Source organism: Trachurus trachurus, assembly GCF_905171665.1.
Source record: "Trachurus trachurus genome assembly, chromosome: 13".
NCBI classification, from domain to species: Eukaryota; Metazoa; Chordata; class Actinopteri; order Carangiformes; family Carangidae; genus Trachurus; species Trachurus trachurus.
The window spans coordinates 34659976-34687561 of NC_139892.1; the positions used below are offsets into that span (position 1 = coordinate 34659976).

General features: G+C 42.7%; 1 protein-coding gene across 2 annotated transcripts in view; it reads left to right on the forward strand.

The window, feature by feature from the left end:
* Positions 1 to 27135, forward strand: part of arhgef12a (Rho guanine nucleotide exchange factor (GEF) 12a) — a 43028-nt gene extending 15893 nt beyond the window's left edge. The window contains exons 3-42 of one of the 2 annotated variants that reach the window (XM_083985470.1): positions 274 to 294; positions 1132 to 1223; positions 3190 to 3255; positions 7654 to 7752; positions 9059 to 9108; positions 9323 to 9380; positions 9487 to 9653; positions 9849 to 9926; positions 10303 to 10422; positions 10920 to 11027; positions 11787 to 11921; positions 12111 to 12212; positions 12368 to 12478; positions 12590 to 12688; positions 13052 to 13094; positions 13330 to 13435; positions 13572 to 13709; positions 13803 to 13835; positions 14433 to 14547; positions 14642 to 14753; positions 14842 to 15045; positions 15132 to 15270; positions 15357 to 15389; positions 17107 to 17258; positions 17507 to 17653; positions 17905 to 17990; positions 18802 to 18927; positions 19245 to 19359; positions 21462 to 21562; positions 21804 to 21881; positions 22060 to 22135; positions 22259 to 22426; positions 23016 to 23103; positions 23207 to 23284; positions 23381 to 23475; positions 24231 to 24437; positions 24528 to 24764; positions 24920 to 25146; positions 25648 to 25723; positions 25834 to 27135. In XM_083985470.1, coding sequence (XP_083841596.1) covers positions 274 to 294; positions 1132 to 1223; positions 3190 to 3255; positions 7654 to 7752; positions 9059 to 9108; positions 9323 to 9380; positions 9487 to 9653; positions 9849 to 9926; positions 10303 to 10422; positions 10920 to 11027; positions 11787 to 11921; positions 12111 to 12212; positions 12368 to 12478; positions 12590 to 12688; positions 13052 to 13094; positions 13330 to 13435; positions 13572 to 13709; positions 13803 to 13835; positions 14433 to 14547; positions 14642 to 14753; positions 14842 to 15045; positions 15132 to 15270; positions 15357 to 15389; positions 17107 to 17258; positions 17507 to 17653; positions 17905 to 17990; positions 18802 to 18927; positions 19245 to 19359; positions 21462 to 21562; positions 21804 to 21881; positions 22060 to 22135; positions 22259 to 22426; positions 23016 to 23103; positions 23207 to 23284; positions 23381 to 23475; positions 24231 to 24437; positions 24528 to 24764; positions 24920 to 25146; positions 25648 to 25723; positions 25834 to 25844 — 4297 coding nt within the window. In that variant the 3' untranslated portion in view covers positions 25845 to 27135. Of the gene's footprint in view, positions 1 to 273; positions 295 to 1131; positions 1224 to 3189; positions 3256 to 7653; positions 7753 to 9058; positions 9109 to 9322; positions 9381 to 9486; positions 9654 to 9848; positions 9927 to 10302; positions 10423 to 10919; positions 11028 to 11786; positions 11922 to 12110; positions 12213 to 12367; positions 12479 to 12589; positions 12689 to 13051; positions 13095 to 13329; positions 13436 to 13571; positions 13710 to 13802; positions 13836 to 14432; positions 14548 to 14641; positions 14754 to 14841; positions 15046 to 15131; positions 15271 to 15356; positions 15390 to 17106; positions 17259 to 17506; positions 17654 to 17904; positions 17991 to 18801; positions 18928 to 19244; positions 19360 to 21461; positions 21563 to 21803; positions 21882 to 22059; positions 22136 to 22258; positions 22427 to 23015; positions 23104 to 23206; positions 23285 to 23380; positions 23476 to 24230; positions 24438 to 24527; positions 24765 to 24916; positions 25147 to 25647; positions 25724 to 25833 lie in introns of both variants that reach the window. The other variant, XM_083985471.1, reaches the window with a different exon arrangement.
* The last annotated feature ends 451 nt before the right edge of the window (positions 27136 to 27586 follow it).

Here is a 27586-nt window from a genome sequence, read left to right on the forward strand (position 1 = left end):
TGCTGATGCACAGCGGAGATCTGAGGACATTTGACCTGGAAAAGGCTTTAATCTGCAGCTCAAGAACTCTGGTATTTGATCAGGATTATCATGTTTACCACTATGTGGGTCTCAGGAGAAACTGTCAGCTTGCTGTCTTGTTTTTTCACCCTCCATACATACATGCATAAGCAGCTTTGCTTTTGTTTCCCCTTATTACACGAGTTGTCTGTCAGGTAATTCCTGATACTGATGGTCAATTCTGTTTTCTTTTTTTTTTTTTTTATCTTACAGGTTTCCCAAGAAAGCAAACAGGTACGAATCTTTTTCATTTTCTCATATTTAATCGCAGAGACGTGCATGCATGCATGCTTACGGGAAGGTAATCCTGCGGCGGCACACACACATGCACGCACGCACACACACCAGCGGTTTATACGTACGCACGGCTCCAGATGAGGGAAATGAGGCAGGTTTTACTAGTTCTGGTGTGCTTGCAACACAGAAGCCCTCAGAGTTAGGACCAAACATACCCCCCCAACCCACCCCCCTTACTCATGTACACACACATACACACACACAGTGACGGACAAAGGGGTCCCTCTTCTAAGGGCGGCCCATCACTGCCTTTCACTGTGAACAGAACAGTGGCCTTTCACAGTTGGGGCTGGTATAGGCAGAGGCAGAGGCAGAGGCAGCCATACATAGCCCCCAACCCCCCCCCCCGAGGTTCAAGCCTGGAGTCTGGCCTTGTGGCACCTCCTCCGTCCTTTCTCTTCTGGCCCTCTCGCTCCCCGGGCACAGCAGAGCCGCTCCACATCCTCTCCGGGCCGTCATATTATACAGTAGACACACTCGGCGTGATTCATACACTAGGAGGTCTCTCTCCCCCCCACCCCCCCACCCTCAGCCTCACTATTCTCAAAGCTGAAGCGAACAATTGTTGGTTCTGTGTGCGTCGCTTCCCCCCCCCCCCTGAACCTTCACTTGTCTTGCAGCAGCTCATGTGCAGAGTGGTGCAGCAAGATGCATGCACGGCAATGAAAGAGCAAAGAATGTTATGTATAAAAGACTACAGTGTTGTATGTGACATTTTTGTTCAATATTTTTGAGCCTACCTGCCCTTTTCCTTACGGGTGTTCCTCTTTCTAGAACCAGCAGCATTCTCAGTAAAGACCATCCCCCGGACAAGAAACCCAAAAGTGACAAAACCTCACTTCATTCCAATGAGTTTGACCCTACAGGTAACTTCCCACTTTCATTTTTTTTCCTCCAGGCTCATACTTCAGTTCTGTTTTTCTTATTCACTCTGCCTATCTGTCCCTCTCTCACACTCATTTCTCACTGTCACTAACTCACACACACAGACATACACACAAACAGTTGCATAAAACAAGTGTGTTCCTGATGGTTTGGACAAGGCATGCTGGGATGGTGAAAGGTGGTGTGTGTGTGTGCGTGTGACTGTGTGTGTATTTTCTATTCTCTGTGTCGTATCTTCACCTTTGCTTGTGTGATTTGATCTGACATAACGGGGGAATCTAATAACTTATTTTGATTTATTGATTTTTTTTTTTATTGCATTAACTCATGGACATTGTGATGTGTCTCTAACTGCCTGAATCTGAGATGTGTTACTCTGCAACAGTTGAGCACAATCTCCATATGCTGCAGATTTTTAAGCTGATAAGAGCAGAAACGTTTGATTGCAAGACCTAAGCTCCGCTTTCGCATGTTTAATGTCTACATCGGTTCTTGTAGATTTACATAAATCAGTGCACTATGCGTTTTGCATGCTCAGAGTTGTTGGGTGGTCTCAAAGCACACTTGTGGGGACGGTAAAAGCCAATAAGCCTGTTATGGACTCCAGTTTGCAAGTTTCATTGCAGGGTACAACTGTTAAGCTTCAAAAACAAACTAGTTTGATATGGTGACACTGCTTGTTGTGTTTGTCAGCAGCGAGGGCATCGTGATTTGAGATATGACGGCTGTATTCATAACAAAACAGAAAATCCTCCGCACCACATGGTGGCTTATCTCTAGTGTGATGCAACACAGCATAGAGAAGATGTGTTCCACCGGTGGTTACACAAGTCATGCACTGTCCGTGTGTGTAGCTGTAGCACCACGCTAAAACCTTTTTCCATGTATTTCTCTATTGGTTTTGGAACGATGTTGTAATTACATGCAAAACAGCCACAGGGAACCAAAGGACGCTTTTATTCCATTGAAGCCCAGATCTTTCTGTCCTCGTTAGATTATCATTTTTTTCTATGTATGTCTCACATTTGGATTTATGTTATGACCTTTTGCATGCCTGCATGATGTTAATCAATATTTCTGTTTGTGTCTTTTACTTATCTGCCAGTTGCATGCTTCTCTTCCCAGATTTTCTCCTGGTTGCACCTTTCCTGTCATAATTTCAAAATGGTTTGGGTTTGTTAGGGGTGGGCAGGAGCAGTCACATACTCAGCTAGATGAATGTGTTGTGTGCAGCAATTAAGTCGTATGTTACCATTTTTTAGAATTCTTTAGACTAATTATTTTGATAAATGACCAAAGAACAGTTGGTCCTTTGCTAGGAGGTATGGCGTGGCACCCTTTATTCTAATTATAAAACAAATATAATAATGTGGGGCTGACAGACTTACATGAAATTGCATTGATTATAACTTCAGTTGCACCATTGAATTTCAGTGGCCCATGGCTGTTCTAGTATTAGCACAATTTTAATGTAGAATTCTCTTGTATGTGTTTTATAGTTTAGCTGTAAAGTGTTCGTAAACAACTTAAAGTTTTAAGTGCAGGACACATGTGTCAAAGACAAGACATGCCCATTTGGTCTCATAAAATTCAGTTTACAAGCATGATTTATATTTACACATCCTTAAAACTGAAGTCAATGGGCTAGTGGAGTGTCATCAGGATTTGAGGTATATAAAAATGTACCTAAGCAAGCTAAATTCTAGTGACTGCACTCCTGCCTGTCCCAACCATCATGTTTTTATTAAACTACCTATTTGTTCATTTAATTTTTTCTTCTCCCATGATTATTTCTCCTTCATGATTTTCTCTTTCCTGTTTTGTGTTTCCTTTTCCTTGTGTTGGTTCTTGTTTTGTTTTGTTTGTGTGTGTGTGTGTGCGTGTGTGTGTGTGTATGTGTGTGTCTGTTTGCTGCTGTGCTGTCTGCGTGGTGGGGGCTGTGAGCAGAAGCTCTGGTGGTGCAGAAGAGTGGCAGCAGCAGTGTGCTAGCAGAGGGGAAGCCTGAGTCCTGTGGTAAGATGCTCCAACTGGAATGGCTGGTGTGACAGCTGCATCTATACATGCTTCAGACCCTGGTGTGAAATTGCCACTCAGTGTTTGTTTTAAACGGAGCGATAGCAAAAGAATTCTATTTATTATTTCTTTAAAATTATTGTCATATTAAGTTGCGCAGTCAGAGGTGCGAGTCGCATACCTCTCTGAGTCGGGTGACAAGTCCAAACCAGTGTCAGGAGATCATCAACATATGATTAACATGCACTTGGCACTGCCATGTGTGATAACAGTGTTCAATATTGCTATGACGATATGACCGGAGATAAATAAACAACCCCTGAATCCAGGCTCCATCTCACCGGTCAAATGTTCAATCACATGCTAAGTGTGAATGCAGGGTTTTCCCCTAGATGTTGCAGCGATGATGAAGCAGTGGTAGTGATATGACGTTATATGAATTCTCGTCAACACAGTGCAGCTCATGTGGCTCGTTATTGACTAAATTAGTTTCTAAAGCAGCAACAATGATGTTTACAGCCGCAGAGTCACTGGATTTATAGTCAATAGTATCTCTATGGAAACAAATGAAACATGTCGAATAAACTTAATAATATTCCTGGCGTGAAAACAACTTGAGTGGAAGTGAATGAAGAACACAGACAAAGGTCACCATTAGTCATCAGTGCTGAGAGGGGGGGGAAGGGGCAGCCGCAAACTCTAGTCTACACACAGAAAGCTTTCCATTTAGCTCTTTCATAACAGTTCACTATTAACATTAGCACACTGCGTTTGTGTGAAATAAACTGCGGTGGATGGGAGCAGTTGAACACACGTCTTTGCTGCTCTCGAGTTCTTTTTTTTTTTTTAATTCTCTCAAGGCAATTGGCTCAGATTTGACTTCAGTGAGCGAATGTATAGACAAACCCTCTTTTTCCTGTTTCTCATACATCAAATTTCAGTCAGTGTTTTGCAATGGGTTTATTCCACATGTTTGTGATTTGTTGGTCAACTCCATAGAGCACCAGAGTGTTAAAATCTGATCAGAGTGCAGTGCTAGTGTGGACCTGTTACAAGGTTTGGCATCATCATTCTTCAGGCGGTAGGGATGACAGTAGTTCAGGCCAGTGCAAAACATACATTCCTATGATTATGTACATGACCAGATGTTTCGTTTGAGTAGTTTGTTTTTGATCGGTACAGCTTGGTTGCTTCAAAATGTATCCTTATTATCTGCTCTTTATCTGGGAGCGCACTCATTTCAAATAATATTTTCTGTGGAAATACAGTTCAATATATCACCTCCATCCTAATCCATGGATTTTATAGTAACTAAAAAGTGACCACCACTGAAATCCACAGAGTAAGACTTTGCAGATGCATACATTCATTCTACTTAAAGGTCCAGTGTGTAATATTTATCAAGGTTTACTGGCAATATCTGAATATACCACCAATCAATATATTTGTATATGTGAATAATTGCTATAAAATAAAATCTGTTTGGTTTTCATAGTCTTATAATACTTATAGCAAGGGTCTTGCTTGGAGAGTGTCGGCATCTTGCGCCGCCATGTTTGTACGGAATGGAAAATCCAGCCAACCAGAGAGCACGTTTCAAGAGTTTCACGTTCATAAAACACAATAGAATTATTTAATAGATAAATAATAGAATCAGAATGCTAGATGTCCCCTCATTTTACACACTGGACCTTTAAGAGATTATCAGGATGCAGTTGCACTGTTTAGTTTGAACTGTAATCCCACACTGGAGGTCAGCTCCAAATATTCATGTAAATTTTCACTTAAGTCATTATCTAAATATGATTTAAAAAAATAAAAAAAAGATTGCAGAGTGATACATTCATGCTCACAGGGACTTACTCAGAGGAAAACTAAATGCTTATTGAACAATGGGTGAGTGAGTTGTTGTTCAGAATCCACATCTTCGCCCCTGTGGCGTGAGAGTGTCATTATAACGCTTGTCCAACTACTCTCTCGTGCTTCTTACATCACCCGGGACAGCAGTTTCACTCTTGTCGGCCAAAATGGCATTGGGGGGGGGACTTTGTTGCGACAGAAAAAATGGTCAGATAATGTGAGATTTCATACCAAATGAGCAGTGAAGTGAAGCAGCAAATTGACAAAACAAACTCTTAAGGCAGCTGTCAGGGATGCCGGTTTCCGCTGATGACAGTCTAGTCTCTATCTAGGACACAGTTGATTAAGATAAGCCTCTACTGTCATATTCAACAAAGCATATTTGTGTTCTTGCTGTACCAACCAGTTATTTTGATTGTGTCTGGTCTTGTACCAATTAGGAACTGAGGAAAAGTTCTCAGTTCACACACAGTAGGAAAGCCTTTATCACAGTTTAAGCTTTGAGTACTCTGACTTTTATATTTAACAGCAATAGTCTGACCTTTGCAAATGGTTTTCTAATCACTAGGGTTTCTTCCTCTTTGTGATTTGTGCGTCTAAAGGTACTCAGTATTAAAACTTGCTTTTAGTCTCTAGAGAACATTTGCCTTGTGTCAGCAAAAGGTGCTGATTACACATCAGTAGACCCTCTGAATAATACATTAGCTCAGATGGATTAACCTGATCAGCGATCATGTCAGCACTCCCACTCCTCACGGTTTATAAGTACCAGCCAAAGATCTCTAAAATTCAGTTAAGTGTAGGGAGAGGCAAAAGATCAACATCTAGAGGCAAATTCACACCAGCCCTTTAACCCATATGGCTTCATCTGTTTTCTTGACACCCCTGCCCTCTCTCCCTTTCCCTTCCCCCCCTGCTCCCTGAGCTCTACCTAACCCCCTCTCTGCTCCCCTCCCCCCAGCCTGGGGCTTTTGGCCCTTCCTAACTGCTCTCTGTGTATTAGCTCCCGTTCCTCCAACCCCCACCCTCCCCACTGTCCATATCGATCCACTCACCTCTCTAGTTGATGCTGCACTGATTAGGAGCTCTCAACACACCAAAAAAAAACCCAGTTCAATAGTCACCTCACTCAGTCGGGGTGTCCTATACAGATGTTTTGGGCTGGCTTGCTAATATTGAGAAAATCTCCTCACTTCTCATTTTTATTAACATGAGATAACTTCTCTCTTAAACCTCTGTTTAAGCATTTTGCATTCCTCCTATTGTGTTTCCTTTTGTGCGTACTGTCCTCTGTCTTGTCCGTGTCAGCCAGACATTAGATAAGCTCTAATCTCTGCTGGACACGCTATTTGAAATACTGCATAAAGAACCTGAAAAGTAACGTTCCTCTTTCTGACCTGCGGGACAACAAGCAAAAACGTGTTGGACTATTAATATTATGCCAAAAATACAGGACATCTCCCTAAAAAAACAGCAACTTTTAATTGTTTTCTGGGCAACATTCTAACAAACTTTCTTTACATGACGCTTGTTATCCTCACAACAGTGTCCAGACTACTGCAGATGAGTACTCTGTTGACACGTGAAGGATAGATTCACATGTGTGTCTCAAGACAATACTCACATGGCCAAATGTACACACACAGCATGCTGCATTATAGACCATTCTCCCAATCAATATATGTAAAGAAATCCGCTTTTAAAGCAATTTGGTAAAAGTAATGGCAGACAAATTATGTCCATGGTCATAATGTTTTTTTTTTTCATACACATACCAATGTGTGAGTGTTGTTTTAAGATAAACATGATAAAATGCAGCCTGTCCTTTTTTCAAACGAGGTTTGCTCCCTCATTCCTTTGTGAAACCCCGTTTTTGTGCAGTCCATACCTCCATACCTCGACTCGCTCACAAAAAAAAAAAAAAAAATCGAAGGAATGTTCATTTTGTGTTTCCTGTAAACAGCAAAATGTAATTATTGTCATTCAGTTCAAATTTTTTATAGAGCGTACTTTGCCGTTGAGCACAGAGTATAGTTTAATGTTGTTTTTAAGTTTGTAGTTGATGTAAAAACAAAAAGGGATACTTCACCCAAAATAGATAATTCACCAATTTTCTATTCACCGTCATGCCAAGGAAGGGTTTGGAGAACTGTCATAGTCATCAAAACGCTTTTGGAGTCCAGGGGGTCCGGCTGGCAACAGATTTTAGCCTTGTTGTAGCAGTAGTGCGCGAGATTTGCTGTGAGATGTTTGTTCGTCGTTGTAAACCATTGGATGTATGATGTAAACACTGAAGAACATCTCGCAGCAAATCTTGCGCAGCCACTGGGAGCTACTACCAAAGATAACCGTCTTTGCTACTGCTACAACAAGGCTTGACAAGTCTGACAGTTCTCCAAACTCTTCCTTGGCATGAGGGTGAAGTATCCCTTTAACCTTTGAGATTACTCTTTTTTTTTTTTTTTTTTTACCTTGTGGCTTAATTGACTCTCTGGTCGTCACGTCATGTTTTTCTCTCCTTGCTGTCTCAACTTGCAGGTCTGGTCCAGCGATGTGTAATCATCCAGAAAGATGAAAATGGCTTTGGCCTCACCGTCAGTGGTGACAATCCAGTGTTTGTGCAGCTTGTCAAAGAAGGTAAGATGGGGCCTCAAACTTAAAAGAAAGAGCAAATAGACGCAACAGCAATGATTTCTTTTGGTCGAAGCCATTGTGATAAAGATATTTATTCCTTCTTGCATTCACTGACATACAACTGTCAGGGTACTTTGCTCTGAGCTCACAGATAGGAGGGGTAATTGGGACTCAGCAACCACCACCACCACCACCACGACTACAACAACCACTTACTTAGAGTAGTGAAACCATTTGCTGTACATGTCCTCCTCAGTAGTTTCACCATAGCTGCTGCAGCGTGTGCTTTATCATCTTGTCTTTTAAAAGAAGAAGGGACTTTGACAGGATTCTTTGCGTGGTCCCGGGCAGCCGCTCAACGACATAGAGGATGACGTGGGCCGTTATCAGGCCACAGAAAACATGACACTGTCTGTGCAGTGGTGGAAAGAGACAGAAAAGGAAGGAACTGATCAAGGACTTTTGTTGCACTGTCATCAGTGCTTGGCAGCCTTGCACGCTCCTTGTACGGCTCTCCACTTGTGCTTTCATCACAGAGTCAACACAAAGTGCAATCTGTTTAGTATCATATGAATAATTTAAACAACTTCTTATTAATTTCATTGTATATTGACTAGCAGATAAAATGTGTCTTGTGTCTTGCTGTATGTTTCATTTCCTCCATTCGTTCACACTTGTCTTTTTAGGCTTAACACAAGCAACATGAAGCCAGTGGCTCTTAACCCACGGTGATGAAATGTAATGTTTTGATTGTTGGGAAACAGATAAAATCCAAAAAACTAATCAGATATACACGTACTATTTAACCACAGGTTACCAATCACGCCTGGTGTTCTGCTTTTGGACAGACTGATCAGATTATGTCCTTGGTTAAGTTAACACTGGTTGAAATTGCCACACTAACATGAAACTGGAGAGCCAAACTGCATAATCAGAAGCTGCATTTCAGTTTACAAAATACTTCAGCTGTGTGTGCTGCTGACTATAGGGGCAGACCTGGATCTCATAATAACCTGTCTCGTGCCTAAATCCCTTTGTTTGGGGTGGAGCTGTAAAACAGGTCTTTCTCGTAATATAACAACTGTTATGGTCTTTTCAAAATAGCACGCAAATAGTCACTTTGCAACATCTGCTCTGTCGAGGCTACGTGGTGGATTCATGGTGCAGAAATATCAACATTTGCACCCTGGAGCTGCACATTTTGCGTTTTCCATTAGATTTCGACACCATTCACTCCATTCATGCGTTTGTTTTATTTCTTTCCTCTCCTGCTGTTGCTTTAATGCCTTTTGTCTCCTCTGTTTGCCAGATGGGGCTGCTATGCGGGCAGGTGTTCAGACAGGAGACAGGATCATCAAGGTATTGTGTTCATTTGCCTCCATGTCTTTAAACTGCCAATGTCACTGTTTTCTAGTCCAAGGCTGCTGCAGTGGCTGTAGGCTGCCACCTTCTGGTCAGTCTGTGTCTCTACGCTGTTTGCTGTATGTGGGAATGGCATGCAAACCCTGAATCAGATATTTTTATATGTTTCTGCCTTTTAATTCTCATCATAGCGTCATTTGCTGTTTTGCAGGTTAACGGAACGCTCGTTACACATTCTAACCACATCGAGGTGGTGAAGCTCATCAAATGTAAGTTTGTGTGTCTGTCTGTTTTCAAGCAAAATCCACTTTTTAAAGGTTGATCTGGGTCAAAATAAAGTAAAACTTTACATTCTTTTTCTCTTCTCTTTTCTAGCGGGCTCCTATGTGGCCCTCACAGTCTTGGGGCGCCCTCCAGGGCTCGCCCAAATCCCTTTGTCTGAGGCAGAGTCTGAAATGCCGGGCGTTAGCATTTCCTCTCCAAACTCTCCAGCAACAGAACGCCCCTACAGTCCTCAGGACCGCAACCCATCCGCACCATGGGTACTAAATGACAGCTGTTTCTTCAGCGTTTATTTCCCTTGTCTTCTGTTTCCGTCCTGATATGGTTACACATTTATTTTAAAATAAATATTCTGCATGCTTAAATATATGTTAAATCTGCATCTTGGTTGTGTAGCTCTTATGATTCACAGTTCCTCATTTGCTTTTTCAACTTCCCTTTCTTGTTTCCCACAGGATGAGAATAGCAGTGTCTGCACCCCGAAGGTTGATATCTTGCAAAAGATGCTCACAAAAGAGCATCAGGAGCTGCAGGTTAGCAGAACAGTCACTGTCACTTACTGCCGCCAGTCTTTAGTAACACTGCTCTCCTTTTATGGTGTTGGAAATAACTAGGTGATCTGCACACTTGACTCGAGCAGTCGTGTACATGTAAACCCTTATGTTTTGTTATTATCTGTACTGAGTATGGATGAATAACCTCTTCTAATAGAACATTGTGTTTGTGTAGGAGGCAGATATCAAATGTGTACAGTTCAACTGACTGTTTTTCATGCAGCTATTTTCATTTTTCTGTGCTTCACACCAGAGCATCCACAAGTAGTTCTCCACTGTCCCGTTTGAATGCACAGAAAGAAACACTTCTAATCCTCAATCCTTGTTTTGATTTCACCCCTCTGTTGCTGTTTAGGCTATGAAGGAGGAGTACAGTAAGAACCCCTCCCCCAAACTACTGAAAGACATCCAGGAAGCTAAAAAACACATTCCTCAGCTGCAGGGTCAGCTCTTCAGGGCCACTGGGGCAACACAGGTAAAGCAAACAACACCCCGTTAACTAACTTGCAAATGTATCCCACAGAAAAGGGCAACGAGGGACACAGATCTACCACCAATACCCAACCAGCCAGTGTGTGATTTGTGTAGAGCATTTAGGCATGGTTCTAGACAAACATTAAGCCTAATCTTATCAAAGGATTTAGCTTTCTCTGTGGGAAGCCACTCTTTTGTGTCTGTGTGACAGCTTATTTTATACCCATCGCTTCACTGAGCCTTATGTTATGTGCATCTACGTAGAAGCCTGCTGTCTGAATTTTAAAAGAATTATATTGTATATTTTATGAGCTAACACTCCCAAAATACTGATTAATTCATATATGCATTAAATATTCCCATTGTAGCCTTTTGGTTTGCTCTTAGCCTTTGTCTGCGTTAAAACACGCTCCATTCTGGACTTTGTGAATGTCATTGATACGTAATAAGGTTGTTCATTATTAGTAACAAATGTCATTTTTCTGTATAAATCGTTAGGAGGCTGTTCCAGGCGGAGATGCAGAGGATGGTAGCACGTTTGAGACAGAGCACACTCCCACCTCTAAGGGAGACAACAGTACAGACCTGTCCTGGAGCAGCACTCCTGTAAGTTACCGCAACAACACAATATAAATTGTTTTACCAATTCCAGGTGGTAAGGTGGTAGATTCCTGCCATAGTGCTAGATTTAGTTAGATTTAATTAGTCCTGTGCTAGAGCTATTTGTGTATGTATTGATTCGGCATTCAAATTAGTCTTGGTCACATATTATCTTGTGTTAAAGGGATAGTAGAACATTTTGGCAAATTGGCCCATTGCCATAATCCCTATAGTTTTAGGAGTAGGTTCGTTACCTTTAATTGTCAGTGCAAGCTATTTTTAGAACGGCGGAGCAGAGCCGTGAGCTGCTCAGAGCTACGCTACGGAGGCTAATGGGATTTCTTGGTTTCCCTCATCAAACTCATCAAATACACAATCCAACAACTCCAAAATGCTCTCATGAACAAGTTGTGACCTGCACATTCACCACGCTATGAGATAATAACGGAACGTTACGAGACAGAGATGTTTTCGAGGTGAATTCATGCAAAACCACTGATGCGCGTTCCCGTCGGGGGCAGTTTTTCGGCAAGAAGTCTCTGCATTTGCCTCGAAAACAACTCTGTCTCGTAATGATCCGTTATTATCTCTTGCACCGACAATTAAAGGTAACAAACCTACTGCTATGACTATAGGGATTATGCCAATGGCTCCAATTTGCCAAAATGTTGAACTATTATCCCTTTAAATTAAAAGATAATAAAGATAATTTTGTCAGTTAAAAAGTGATAATCAATGTCATGTTTTGTTCCATCCCTCCTCCAGATATCTCACAGATTCGGGCCTGGGTCTCCAGACAGCTTGTGTCAAAGAGAGTCATCGTGCCCCAGCCCAAAGAGCACACCCAGGAACAGCTTCAACTCCTGCCACTCCCCCGACGCAGAGGACGCCACTGACCTGGTAGTTATATGTTACTTTGACTTTGGCGCAAGTTTTCCTCAAAATATTTACTTCTTCGCTGCCTTTGGTTGGTTGATAAAAAGTCTAAAAGCACCTCTGCCAGATCAGGGAATCGTGCTTGCTCAAACTGATCTTTTTTATTTATGAGACTACAAGTAATTTCACATCGTATGAATGTCTTCTCCACAGGACTCTCTGTCCCCTACCACTGTCAGCAGTCCCTCTTCTTCCCGCCTCATCTCACAAATTATTGGAGCTGAGGACGACTATTTTGATTCAGACCAGGAACAGGTATTTTACTGCCGCGGGGCAATATTTTTTCAAATATATCAGGAAATACAACTAATAAAATACACAGTATCCTCTAAGGCAGCCTGTCTCTCTTTTTAGTATCAAAAGATTTACTATTTTGAGACTGACGTACTGTTGCCCTGAATGTGTTTCAGACAAATGGCCAGTGTAACAGCTTTAACAGCATCGAGCAGCTCAAGTCTCGCCCTGCCCACCTCTCAGCCTTCCTCCACCATGTCATCTCTCAGTTTGACCCTGCTCCTGTGGTAAGACCCCGTTCCTTTAAAACCTTGATCAACCCTTTTTACAAATTAAATAGCTTGTTTTAATCTCCTGGACGACTCTACAGACCTTGACTCCGTACTTTGTGTCCCCAGCTGTGCTACCTCTATGCTGACCTCTACAAGCAGACCAACTCCAAAGAGACCAGACGGGTGTTCATGGACCTCCACACCTTCTTCATTGACCGGGGAGCAGTGAGTACAGTACACTTGTTTGTTGCCTAGTGGGGAAATAGGAAGAACACAGCAGACTTCAGTATCTGTTGTTATTGTCTGGATATCTCAACACCTGAACGCAGCTCAGCTGTAACACTGATAATGAGATTTTTGACAAGGCTCGGAATGAGCCCAAAAAGTTTTTTTTCACAGTTGACGTAAAATTGTTAAATTTACAGATGAGAAAAAGTTGATACATGTTTTACTAATTGGCTGTCACATTATACATCAGTAATGACACATTGACAGGCTCATGAGTGCTTTGTTTTATTATCTACGCTCATTTCTGTTCTGATTTGTTATCGATGTGTTAATCAATTTTCACTTTACATTTTGTCGCAGAATTTGAAAGTTGCTGTTCCTGAATCCATCTCTGCTGATCTTGGTAAGTATTTCATGCTACAATGATGCTTCATTTGGTTGTCCGCACAATTTCATTTTCGAGTTTTTGCACTACATTTTTGTCATACAGTCCCTGTAAGATGATACATTTCTGGGCCTGACTAATCATTGGTTTGGAACCAATGGTTTTTCATGTTTAGTCCTAACACCAGCTAGTTGCTACAGTCCCTTGATACTTGGTGTACAGTGTATGTGAGTGTGTGTGCTTGTGTTTGCAGACCGGCGGAGAACAGAACTGATCCCAGAGGAAATAAACAGACAACATGTTCAAACACTGCAGGACTCTCTGCTCCCTGACATCCAGAAGAACCTTGAGGATTTCAGGTAAACTTTTGTGTGTGTGTGTGTATTTTTCACACCAAGCAAAAAAAAAAAAAAAAAAATCTCTTACTCAGTATGATACCATGTGTTTAGTCATTTTTTTACTGAGGCATCATCAACCTTATGTTGGCACGTGTAGGCAGAAGCGCAGTATGGGCCTCACGGTGGCTGAGGGAGAGTTGGCCAGACTGGACCAAGAGCGAGTCAGAGACCGCGTCACTCTGGAGCGAGAGCGCTCGTACGCCGAGAACATCATCACAAAGATCGAAGATATCCTGTGAGTAGCACAGTCACTTAACTTACATACTCTGAGTCTCATGTCAGTATTCATCCCCAGCCACTACAACACTCTTCTCTGTATTGTTTACAGGTTAACAACCCAGACAACAGAGGAAGAGAAATGGTGAGTGAAGTTACGTTGTAGAGCTCTCGGTTGATTGATGTGGTGATGAAGAGCGTCTCTCGAAGCGTACGGAGAGGATAAACAAGCCTGCGAGGGCCCTCATGGCCCCTTGAACCATCTGTGTGTTTATCTAATTCACAGTTTATAATGTGTTTTATGTTTTTCAAAAAGAATAACTATGTCACACGTTTTAGACTTAGTGGCTCGATTGAATAATTATTCATGCCAAATGAATAATAATCTTTGAGTCTTTTCAGCGAGTTCTTTGTCTGTTTTAACTAAGAACACATAACAACATATTGGTGTCATCCGAGCCCCATTCTACATCCTCCCACAGTTTACAAATGAAGCACTCGGGCAGTCTCTTAAAGGAAACATGTAATTTATGCAGTATGTTTATATTTAATAATTCAAAGTGTGACTGATTGATACAGTCTAGTTTGAAATACCATATGGTCTCAGCACAGCCCAGATGGTTTGTGTAGAAATTGTATGAGAACGACTGGTAGGACATATGGTACCACTCACAATATGGACACTTTTTTTATTCAAATTTCAGCACTTGGTTCTAACTCAGAGACATTTGTTGCCATTTAGCACTACAATCCAGTATGTCATCTATACATACATGAAGCACCTTGGTGTGAGGGTCAAGGAACCTCGCAGTCTGGAATCCAAACGGGTCCGGATCAACTTTCTCCCCAAGATCAAGGTACTTTAATTTGAGCTCTGCACTGTTGGCTTTCTCTGTTTCTCTTTATCACCTCCCTGATACATTGTCTTCATTTGCTTTCAATGAAATACAGAAAAGCATTAAGACAGAAAAGGAAGGAGAGGAGAAGGAGAAGGTGAAGAAACCCAGATTCCCCAGTATTCTCGGACCTCAGCGTCGGCCCAGCCGCATCGAAGCAGGACCAGGTGAGCTGGGACGCACAAAGGAGCCAAAATTATGAGTCTACGTCTAAAACCCTTTTTTTGAAACGTTGACACTTTTCTCTGTATCCAGTGGGCAAAGCCTTGGATGGTCGCCCCCGGCCTCAGAAACAGTTGTCTCAGCCGACACTGGGGGCGAGTGAGCACACGGATGCCGGTCGTCTCAGAGGCAGCCAGTCGAGCGAGGGCTCCGAACTCACGCACTCCATGTCCGTCAACACCTCATCCCCCAACAGCGCCACCTACAGCTCAGACAGCAGCCGAGATGCTGATATGGGTGAGCCGATGCACTGACCTAAACGCTTCAGGACGAGAATAACAAAGAGAAAGTGATGGGTTCTAACCCTATTTCTCGTCTTTCAGGTGGGACTCTGACCTCAGGCTCCTCCAGGCTGAGTGATGGTCTTCAGTCCGACCCTCTGGATGGGTTGTCGTACCCAGCTTCGCACTTTGATCTCTACAGCCTGGACCAGCTGCAGGAGGACGACAGAGAAAGCGACAGGTGCGTTTACAGTTGCATTTTCAGCCACACGTTTGCTTCTTTGCAAAGTGACTTTGTACTGATTCTTCCCCTTAATGTGTTTGTAGAGCTCATGAGGGAACACCAAAGGCCATAAGAAGGTGAGGACACATGAACAATCTGCCTTTTCTCACTTAAAGGGATACTTCACCCAAAATCGATAATTCACCAATTTTCTACTCACCATCATGCCACGGAAGGGTTTGGAGAACTTACGGAGTTATCAAAACCCTTTTGGAGTTCCAGTGGGGGGTCCGGCACACGTCCAAAACACACACTATGAAACATCCAGATACCTCCATACTGCTCGTCCGTACTGACCCAAGTGTCCTCAAGCCGCCACATGGAAAAGTTGTTAGGAAAAAAATGTTTTGATCTCTGTTTTCAGCCTTGTTGTAGCAGTAGCTCCCAGTGGCTCTGTTGATGTTTGTGCACATACGTGAGATTTGCTGCGAGATGTTCTTCCATGTTTACATCATACATCCAATGGTTTACAACAGGGGTCATCAACTATATTTGTTGAAGGGCCAGAATCTTTCTCAACAGACACCTTGGGGGCCGGACATTCAAATAGGCCGAGATTGAAATTAAATTCACCCTTTTGCCTAATAATGTATTTGTTTATATTCTATTTTACCTGTAAACTCATAATATTTATTGATATATATCTATGGTGTTTGGTATGATATAAAATGAAAAATCTTGACAGCTGGACTTTCAGATACTCCCATGCTGGAGCTTTACACTGCTGACTTGCCCTGTGATTTTCCGCCTAAATATGAAAGGAGGCTGACAATTGGTTCTGATGATACAAGTCAGTAGTCCTGAGTAGTCAGTAGTGTTTCTCTTCTATAATACACATTCTACATCTCGGAGGCGACGTTTTTCCACACATGGACAGAGCTCAGTGGGAAACAGTAGGAGAGACACAGGCCGAGGGGGAACCGGGACAATTGCCCCTCGGGGATAAATAAAGTTTTTTGAATTGAATTGAACACCGGAGGGAGAAGCAGGTCCGTGCAGCTGTGCGCCACGGACGTGCACAAAAAAACAATAACAGAGTGGCATCAAACACGCGCTGCTACCGCATCCTTTTTGGGTTGTGAACGTGCATGACACGCATCTACAATGAATGGGTTTGAGTGCGCAAAAGACGCTACATGGCCCGCCCGTGCACCCGGTTTAACCAAGGCGGCGGCAGCTCGCCTCTGCAGGCTGGGAAACCCTGCAGTCCAGCCAGCTCCCTAAACTTTCATGCACGGGGCTTTGGTTACCGCGGCGTTTCCTTATCCCAGCACATTGACTTACAGGCGCACACTTTGAGCGTGTCTGCGTGTCTCCGTGTCCCAGCGCATTGACTTACAGGCACACACAAACAGAGACCGAGAAATATAATAGCTACTTTTTAACTATTAGAACTCAGTCGCGGGCCGGATTGGAAGGTTCGGCGGGCCGGATTCGGCCCGCGGGCCGCCAGTTGATGATCACTGGTTTACAACGACGAACGAACATCTCGCAGCAAATCTCTACTACTGCTACAACAAGGCTAAAAACAGAGATCAAATTATTGTTTTCCGAACAACTTCTTCATGTGGCGGCTTCAGGACACTTGGGTCGGTAAGGACGAGCGGTATGGAGGTATTTGGATGTTTCGTAGTGTGTGTTTTGGACGATTCAAAAGTGAACTCTATCCGCCGCCATTATATGAAGAATCCGTTGCCAGCCGGACCCCCCCTGGAAAAAAAACATACAATTGTTTTGTGTAATGGAGATTTTGTTGTAGCCAGATGAAAAGCTAACTTCTCTGTCTTGGCCCAGGCTGGAGGGACTCGGCGTCGCTGATGTCCAGAGTGAGGACGACCAGGGAACCGACTCCGAGCACGACCCCCCGAACTGGCAGCAGCTGGTGGGGCGAGAAGTTCTAGCGGGTCTCCGGCCTCATGAAATCAAAAGACAGGAAGTCATCAATGGTCAGAGCATGTCATCATTCAGCTCATTAATACTGCATTTCTATTTTTCAAAGAACATTTGAAGTTCACCCTCCACATGCATTCAATTACTTTCATGATGCAGTATATACTGGGTACAGGGGGGAAAGAAGAGATGCTGCAGAGCTTTCTCTTGGCTCCTGCAGTCCGAGTTGCTGTCAAACATGCATCATGTTGAGCTGCGTTAATGATCCGGCATCTTCAATTAAAACCTCTCATTGTGTCTCCAGAGCTGTTTTACACGGAGCGAGCACATGTGCGGATGCTGAGAGTTTTGGACCACGTTTTCTTCCAGAAGTTGTCCAAAGAGGCCATCCTGCCTCCCGCTGATATCAAGAACATCTTCACCAACCTGGAAGAGATTCTGCAGCTGCACGGTACACATTCTCAAAAGAAAAAAAAAAAAATATATATATATATATATACCTGGTGACATTTATCAGAAATTATAATCTCTGCATGCCTGCTCTCCAACAGCAGCAACCCTCTCAGAAGTGAGGGAGTGAAATGTAGCAAATAACACACAGATAAATGCATGCGTATAGCAACCTTATATTTTTCTGTTTTATACTATGCGCACACAAACACACACTGACTGTCCATCGCTGCCTCTCCCTTTGAATTTCAGTTTCAATACTGGAGCAAATGGCAGCCATTCGGAAAAGAAATGAGTCTTCAGTAATTGATCAGATAGGAGACGACTTGCTCTCTTGGGTGAGTACAATTCTCAGGCTGAAATTGTATTTCCTCTTTCAAACATTTCCTTATATTGAATAAATTTCAAGACGACTGATGAGGTCGGGGGGAAAAAAAAACTTATTGTGCACAAAGAAATTGAACTGTTGCCCGAAATTGCTATATTGCGGTACAAAAAAAAAAAAAAAGAAATGTTGATGTTAGCTTGTGATTGCTTCCCTCAGCCTCACATGTGTTTGTTTTTGATGTTATATGAACAAGAAAATGCACTGTTTTGATAGAGAATGGGTTACGGTTCATTTTTTTTTCACATTCAATTTCGAAATCGCTGAGTCCTGCACCAAAATCCTGAACAACAAAACCTTAAACATGGCCCGCTGAACCTCATCAACGCCATCCAGCAGCATTATCACAGCGCAAGCGTGCGAATGAAATAAGAGGCAATTCCTCAGTAAATGGTCATGTCACACAATGCCCCAGATTTGGCTGACATCTCGGCATCTCGGCATCTCGACGTCACGTGATACATTAGGGGCGAGGTTGCTCCGTATCAGCTGGAGCGTCTCTGCGGGGGAGAAGTGGGGTAAACGCTCCCCCGAGGGTCTGAGCATTGATCTAGTCTGCGTTTAAACTTAAGCTGTCTTTGCTGTGAGGACTTATACAAGCCCCCCCCCCTCCTTCCCTCGCCCCTTATGGGAGTCGCTGCTCATTCTAGTGGGTTTTAGACACTAAGCATTTCCATAGCAACCACCCCCTGACCCACATGGACTTAAGTGATTGATGTCTCTCTCCCTCTGCTCCGTCCCGTCTTGGGGTCGGCCGGTTACAGTTCAGCAGCGGAGAGGAGGAGAAGATCAAACAGGCGGTGGGGACGTTCTGCAGCAACCAGCCTTTTGCTCTGGAGATCATCAAGACCAAGCAGAAAAAAGACTCCAGGTTCATTTCCTTCATCCAGGTACCGACTTTATTACAAAAAAATATCATTATTCACCTGAGCTGTAAGCATTAAGAGAGAATCTGTTTAATCTTCCAATTGCCTAGTTAGCTATTGCACTGAAAAGCAAAGCTCACACCGTGTCAGACAGAAGACTTACTACGTACAAGTGATCTGTGGATCAGTCTTATTCAAAAAGTTCAACTAAAAATGTCACTTTTCTCATTGAAAAGACGTGCTGCAGTTAGTGTGGCTTTACTTGTCAAATTATACTTTTTTTTTTTTTTTTTTTTTTTTTAGCAGCGTGGAGGTGTAACTTGATTTTGATTGCTTTGCAGGAGGCAGAGAGTAACAGGCTGTGTCGCCGGCTGCAGCTCAAAGACATCATTCCTGTAGAGATGCTGCGGCTCACCAAGTATCCTCTGCTGCTAGACAACATCGCCAAGTACACAGGTGCAGTAGTGTTGCTTTTCCTCTCACTCCACAGTTGGCAGTGGTTTGTTGATGCTCTAATCAGCTAATGTTCCCAAGGTCATTAAATGCAATTCCAATATATTATATATGTGTATATACAGTATATCACAATATATGAGCTGTGCATGAGATCCCAAATGAAAACAAAAGACCCAAATTGAGGTAATACAGCATATTAGTAGTAGAATACAGTATGTCAGTGTATTGGTCGGGCTAAACAAGACATTACAGTACAAAGAGCCTAAAGTGGTTTTGTAGTAATATTGAAATTGTGTCACCATTACATATTGTGTTCACTAGAGAGCACTAACAATCATTGTTCAGCTGTAAAATTTCCATTAGGGTATGTGTCAGGGCCACAGTTCTTAGGGATCTGTATCAAGACGGCTGTATTTGTTCAAGAAAATATGTTTCCACTAATGTATAATCAGCAGTTTTTCATTTGGACTGTGGACACAGCTAGTGGATGCACATGAAGCATTAATAACATCAGTGTGTAGGCACAGCTGCAGAACTGATTTGTGCGTTCATTAAAGAAAAAGTTCATACTGGTACTAAAATCGATCCACTTCAGAGTCTGCCACAAACACTCGACCAAACGCCGACTCGTTGAGAGAGAAACTGTGATCGGCTTTTTAAAAAAGACTGTTTCAAACGACTATTATACCGGCTGTCACTAGGTGCGTTTCCATCAGCTGTTTAGATGCGCATCGAGATGTATCGCATCGGAAAATGATGATGGAAACGCCGTGATTCGAATTAAAATCCCCTGATTCGCACAAACTGAAATACGCTCGCTATGGCCGGGTTTTGGTTGATTCGAATGGGATGGAAACAGCTGTATGCAAATTAAGTGTGACGTAGAGCACTTTCACCCCATCTGCTCCCGTGTTGCAGTTCATTCACAAGACAACATCAGGGTTTCTGCACCGCCACGGCAAAATAAAAGCCCCCACACACCTTCATAATGATGTTACTGCACAGTTCTAGTTCCTCCTCAGTAAAAACCAAACTTATCAACCAGCGAATCCAGCGTTTATCATTAATAAAGTATGTGGCGGCCGCTTCTCTCTCTCTCTCTCTTTCTCTCTCTCTCACACACACACACACACACACGGACAGGTCGCGTTATGAAGGTAATAAACATATGCGCTAAATCGCGCTAATGTGTTCAAATCAGTCCGTCCGGGCAGGGGGGAGGGAGTGCAAAGTCCGTAGATGGAAACACACACGATTCGAATTTCTTTTAGTGCGCATTTCCCAGTAATTTGAATCACTTTGGATGGAAACATGGCTACTGACTTTAGTGACACTGTTGGCTGCCTGCAGTCCACTTCACACACTTTGTATAGTTGTAAATCTCACTCCACCGGTGACGTTGTGTAACTTAACTGGTGTGATTGTGATTGTGATTGTTGCCGTGACAAGAAAAGTCGGTCTTAGTTTGTGCCCTGCTGTCGCACCGCACATCTGACCTCCTTTTTTTAGTAAAGTTCATTTACTGTATCCAGCCTCTCTCTCCTGCGGTCCTCAAATCAATGAGATCCTGGGAGGCATTTAATTGAATATGGAAATTAATTTTCTCATGTTGCGAGTAACCATGGAAACGCGTAACACAGGAATACCTAGTTTGCATTTTATAATCTGAATCCGATGTAATACAATTAATGAAAATGGAAATCAACTCTTGAGTTAGAAGACAAGGGGATGGGAAATTAACTGGGTAAAGTCTTGAGCAAGGTTGTGTGTGGCAGCACGCCAAATATTAAAAGAATTACAGAGACAAATGGGGTTATTATTATTCTAATGGTCCTGGAGTGGTGGAGCACACATTGGGAAATGTCTCAGCCATTATTTGGTCCATCTTTTTAGTCTTGGCCGCGGTTCGGGTCTCTCACGGAGAGAACACACTAATGATAAAGTATAACTGGCTATTATAGGATCATAATGCCCCCCTGCTTTGTCATAATTTTTGAGAACGATGGTGTGTTAATGAATGGAAGAAATATCAATTTGCCGGACAGCCCCCTGCAGAACTAAGGAGGCCTTGCTTCTCATTTGGTGCCGTAATATCCTTTCAGACAACACGGTGGAGAAGGACAAAGTGAAGCAGGCGGCAGACTGCTGTAGGAAGATCCTAAATCATGTCAACCAGGCTGTGAAGGAATCTGAGGACAAGCAGGTGTGGTGTTTTTCTTTTTTCTCTTCTTTTTTTTCAAAATCTCCTTTCCATTTTATGCCATTCCCTAGACTTGTTCTCTTTCGCCCCTTCAGTCTCATCCTAAGTCCTTTCTTCTTTTCCTGCTCTGCTCAAATTTATTTCTCCACTACCTTATTTGCTCCCCAGGCAGTGGCTTCCTTTTTAAAGAGCACTTACTTATCCCCATCCCCTCTGTCTGTGTTTCTCTCCATCCTTCCTCTAGAGGTTGGAGGACTATCAAAGAAGACTGGACCTCTCCTCTTTAAAGCAGACGGACAACCCCGTGATCCTGGAGCTAAAGGTGAGTTATCTACACGACCCGTTTAGCTTCGGTTAAAGCTCACTCACTTGTTTCATACCCACACAAGCTGCTTGAAATATCTCGCCGAGATAAAAATAGTAGCTCTGTGTGGAAACAGCCAGGAGCGAGCACTTTAAAGATCCTGTTTTAACTTAATTCCCTGATTCTCGTCCATCAGAACCTGGATCTAACCAAGAAAACGATGGTGCACGAGGGACCACTGTCATGGAAAGTGAACAAAGACAAGACTATCGGTTCGTAAACGTTTTTTTTTTTTTTTTTTCAAGAGTTTGATTCCTGACAAGCAGCTTGGACGGACAGCACAGTTACGTGACTGGAGTTGACTATACAATTCTGCTCTCTTGTCTCCCTTTCAGAGCTGTACACGCTGCTCCTGGAGGACATCCTGGTTCTGCTACAGAAACAAGACGAGCGTCTGATCCTCAAGTGTCACAGCAAAAACCTGGCGGGCACCGCAGACACCAAACATATCTTCAGCCCTATTATCAAACTCAACACTGTCCTGGTGCGCTCGGTGGCCACAGGTCAGTTCACACTCCGTCTGTAACGAGAACAGAATGAAAAGTGAAAAGCATCACTTTTTTTTTTTTTGCATTGTGAACCCGATGAAATGAATAACAGGGTTCCTACGCAAGTATGGAAAGTATGGAATTTGATTTTATACATTTCCAGGTCTGGAAAAGTATGGAAAATAGAAATTATTGTATGGAAATATATTTATCTTAATATCTTATCTGGGTTTGGTCTTATCTGAAGTTATCTGGGTTAATTATTTTTGTATGTGCTACCTATAGCTAAAATCTCCTGGAAATTATTTGGTTACATAATGGCATTCACATTCAGAATACAAATGAAAACAAATGATTAATTGCATGATTTTTTTTATATAATGCACAACTATTTACTCAAATATCACAAATTATTTGAATTTTTTACTGAGAAATCTGGAAATTAGGGTCTGGAAAAAGTATGGAATTTGGAAATTTCAAATGTGTAGGAACCCTGGAATAAGCTATCAGGAAATCTGCAGCTGGATTCAGGGAAAGGAAAGGATAATATTGATCGACCTAACCCCTCTCTGTCCACCCTATGTCCACTCCTCTCTCCCCCCAGACAACAAGTCCTTCTTCGTCCTCTCCATGTCAGACAACGGAGCCCAGATCTATGAGCTGATGGCGCCCACAGTCTCAGATCAGAGAACGTGAGACTAAATACCTTTTTGATTGATTGGTTTATTTTATCTCGCTCCAGATGTTAAGTGGGCTTATGACGTTTTTTTTTTTCTTCTTTCTCCCGTACCAAAGCTGGCAGCGTCTAATCACCCAGAGGGCCGATGCCATGAAAGTCAAATCTCACAGCGTCATACCGTTACCTCAGACAGAGTATGTGGCTTCTTCATGTTTGTAATTTAAACAGATGAGTTGTTTTTTCCGGGGGTTTGAACTTGTCACTAACGTAAGATATTGCTTGTGTGCCAGTGGGGAGAGAGAAGGCGTGGGGATCATTACAGCGAGCGTTTCCAGGCAGAGTAGAGACACCGACCATACGTCCTCCACCAGCACCCAGTCCACAGGTAACTGGAGCCATGTCGTTTTTTTTTGTTATTAAAAGGATAGTTCAACATTTTGGCAAATTGGCGAGTAGGTTCGTTACCTTTAATTGTCGGTGCAAGCTAATTTTGGAACGGCAGAGCAGAGCCGCGAGCTGCTCAGAGCTCCACTACGGAAGCTAAAGGGATTTCTTGGTTTCCCTCATCAAACTCATCAAATACACAATCCAACAACTCCAAAACAAAACTGGTGGACAAGTTGTGACCTGCACATTCACCACGCTATGAGAAAATAAAGGAACTTTACGAGATGGAGTTGTTTTTGAGGCAAATACAAGGACTGCTTGCCGAAAAACTGCCCCTGACAGGAATGTGCATCGGTTTTGCATGAATTTGCCTCAAAAAACTCTTGTCTACTCTTGTAACGTTCCGTTATTATCTCATAGCGTGGTGAATGTGCAGGTCACAACTTGTCCACCAGAGCGTTTTGGAGTTGTTGGATTGTGTATTTGATTAGTTTGATGAGGGAAACCAAGAAATCCCATGAGCCTCCATAGTGTAGCTCTGAGCAGCTCACGGCTCTGCTCCACCGTTCTAAAAACAGCTTGCACCGACAATTAAAGGTAACAAACCTACTCCTAAAACTATAGGGATTATGGCAAGGGCCAATTTGCCAAAAATGTTGAACTATCCCTTAAATGGGAGAAAAATGTTACATCTCAACTGTGCAAACAACCGTTTCTGTAATTCTACCTCCTACTGTGCTTGTTCCTCCTTAGATAAAGAAAGCAGCAGTCCAGCCACAAGGAGCGCCATGCAGAGCTCACTACCTGGTAATAATCCATTCGAGGCAGTGAAGGCAGAGGAAGAGGAGGAGGAGGAAGGTTTCGTGGACCCAGAGCTTCCTTACCAAGTGGCCGAGGACGGCAGAGAAGGAGACTCGTTCAACATGTTTCCCTCCAAAGCAGACGAAGCACTGAAAACATGTGAGCAGGGACAACAAATATCTCTATGTATCTTCTACATAGTCACTGAATTAAGCATGAGGATCCTCATCCCTGCATCTTGTCTTTCAGTGGCAGCATTAAAGCAGGTGTTGGTGACCCAGCTGATGTCCCAGGAGGCTGCAGAGCAAACCAAACGCTCCACAGGGGCCCGTCTCCTCAGGACCACCTCTCTGCGGACCCCCGTCGACAGCCGCGCGCGCGTGATGGTCCACAACGGCTCGGAGAAGAACAGCACTCAGACAGAGGACCCCGCTCAAGACCTGGGCTCCGGGGACACCGGCTTCTTTGACACTCCTGAAGATTATGGTGAGCCCCGGGCATTAGATTTTAAGGTTGAGATGGATCGTACATAAAGGAAAATTGTTCATTTAAGTAGCCGTCGGGCGGGCTCGCTTTGATCCGTGCTCTTTCGCTCTTCCACGGAATTAGTATTAAATGATTTGTTATGATTCTCTCAGCAGGATACTTGGTCCTGGAGGGTTACGGTGGCCCAGGGGAGAGCAGCACAGATGATGACATTTTGGCGTCGACGACAGGGAAGCAGCTGAGCACCTCACAAGGCTGTGCCGCCGACTCTGGCATCAATCTGAGGTTTTCTTCGGCGTCACAGGCCGGCAGCCTCTCCTCTTTCAGCAGACAGGTCCTTTCTCACCTGAGAAACCTTCAGTCCAACCTCAACTATCTGAAGGTACCTAACATTTAGCACCTCAGCACAAACATATAATAATTTAGTTTAGTTTTAGTTTTTAGTTTAAGTTTATTTCGGACATGTTAAAAGAAATAAAACATAATACAGAAATGGACAGACATAACAAATAAAAACTTTGCAAAGACAACATATGAACAAAATAAAATAAAATAATTGAAAATAAAGGTAATTTGATTTTTTGCTCATTTCATATCCGAAAAGGAGTGAGAAGAAGTAAAACTTATTTACTCCCACCCCTTATTCATAAATTATCTATCAAGTTATCTAGTCATTATAGTCTATACAGTTAATTGATTTATGAGTTATTTAACTGGATTTATTCTAATATATTATTATATTTATATAATAATAATAATAATAATAATAATAATAATAATAATAATAATAATAATAATAATAATAATAATAATAATAATAATGATGATTTTTTTGATTCATTTTTATTCCTTGACCCGATGTTGAATTAATTTTGTCTTGCAGGAGGTTGAGGCCAAGTACAATAATCTAATACGCCAAAGGCCAGAGAGGTCAGCAGCAGACACGGATGGAAACAAAGGTATGTCACTTCATACTCGGTGTCAACATTGGACTTAGAACTTAATATATAAGCCACTTCCTGTATCTGTCCTTCTTCTAATCTTGTCGTTTCGTCCCCCCCCCCCCCAGATAAGAGATAGTGGGAGTTCACGCCGCAGCCTCTGCAGGCTCTGGTCCCAAAGAGGAAGTACCGACTTGTGGTCTGCTCCTACTTCTCATGTCCTGGACTTTTCTGGACGTCCTATAAGCTTGTCCTCTCACTGCTGAGCCCCCCCCCCCCCCCCATTTATTTCTCCATCGCTGTTACCCGCGGTTGCCACAGAAAATGAGAGACTTGAGTGTGAGCAGGAACGTTTGATGGGTGGAGTCATCTTTGCGATGCCGCGAACCCCTCCGACCCCCTCCGACCCCCCTCTCCCCACCTTCCATCAGCACAAGGCAATCAGGGAAGTGGGATTGCCCCAGAACCTCACCCCCCCCCCGACCCCCCTCTACCATCTAACACCCGTTTTCCCTTGAACTCCCTGCAAGAAAGAGAACTTATACCAAAATGTACAAAGATGTGTGTTTAGAATATATATATATGAAACACAAAACAAGAAAAGGAAAATTTTAAGATAATGTATTAAGATTTTTTTTTTTATCCCAAGATGTATTTATTTTCTTTCTTTTCATTTTTTAAAAAAGTGTTTCCCACATTGCTTCCATGCTTTTTTTGGCCATGGTGTTATCGTTTGGCTGCTTTTCCTGCTTCAGTCACACAGGGTTAGTGTGAGTGTTGAGTGAAGGCTAGCATACAAGCACGCTAGCCTAACGTAACCCTATTGAAATGGCAGGAATATTATTCAGACTGATAGAGGCCAGAGTTGCACTGGTGACGGATAGATCCCATTGTGTTAAAAACTCTTGAATTGTGTTAAAGTCTAGAATTTCAGATAAGTTCTAGGTGTGGTGTTAACTAGAATGAAGAGTCTGAAGGCTCTGATCTGGTCCTGTTGCATTTCTGTACTGCCTCCTCCTTCCTCCTCCTCTTCACTGCAGGAGGAGTGCTTTGCCTCTCGTCTGCTCCTCTACTTCCTTTGCGTGTGATTCTCCCCCCTCTTTTCCTCGTGAACACTTGCAGGTGTCATCCTCTTTTTTTTTTTTTTCCTCACAGCCCAGTGGCTTTCATGCTTATTTATCCCCTTCCTACACTCTATATGTCATGCTTTATCATCTGCCTTTGGGTATCTTGCCCCGTTTCCACCCCCCCCCTCTCTTCTACAAGGAGTATTCATGCTCTTTCTGTATTAGCTCCTGACAGAAATGCTGCTTCTTTCTGCTACTGTTGGCGATGCTGATCTGACTGCCTGATATTCAAATAATGTCATGAAGTTCAACATATACTGTACAATGATCAAGTTGGAAGGTTATGCATAAGTTTAATAAATAAATGGTGCCATGACACATTCAAAAATGAAAACCTTGCCTGTTTTTTTATTTTTTATTAATTGGCTTTAATATGTGACGGTAAAAACATATTAAATCTCATCAAATGACCACAGTGTCAGGCTGCCATGTCAATTTTTAATGATAGTTTGAGTAATGGAGAGTTCATTGAAGTCATTTTTTTTCATAAAAGTATGATTAGAAAGATCAAAGACGTGAGCATTTGTCAAAATGGACCAGCTAAATCACTAACTTACCCTTGAGTTTTTTGTACGCGCAATGACCCCATGACAAAAAGAAAAAAAACACATTCAGTTATTCCATTAATCTAAACTTATAGTAACTAAGACACCAAATCATATCTGTTAGCTCCATGCTCATTTTTTCTCTCCTTCTGATTCCTGTTGAAGAGAGTCACTCATATTGGTCAGTGTGTTCAAACCTACCATGTCAA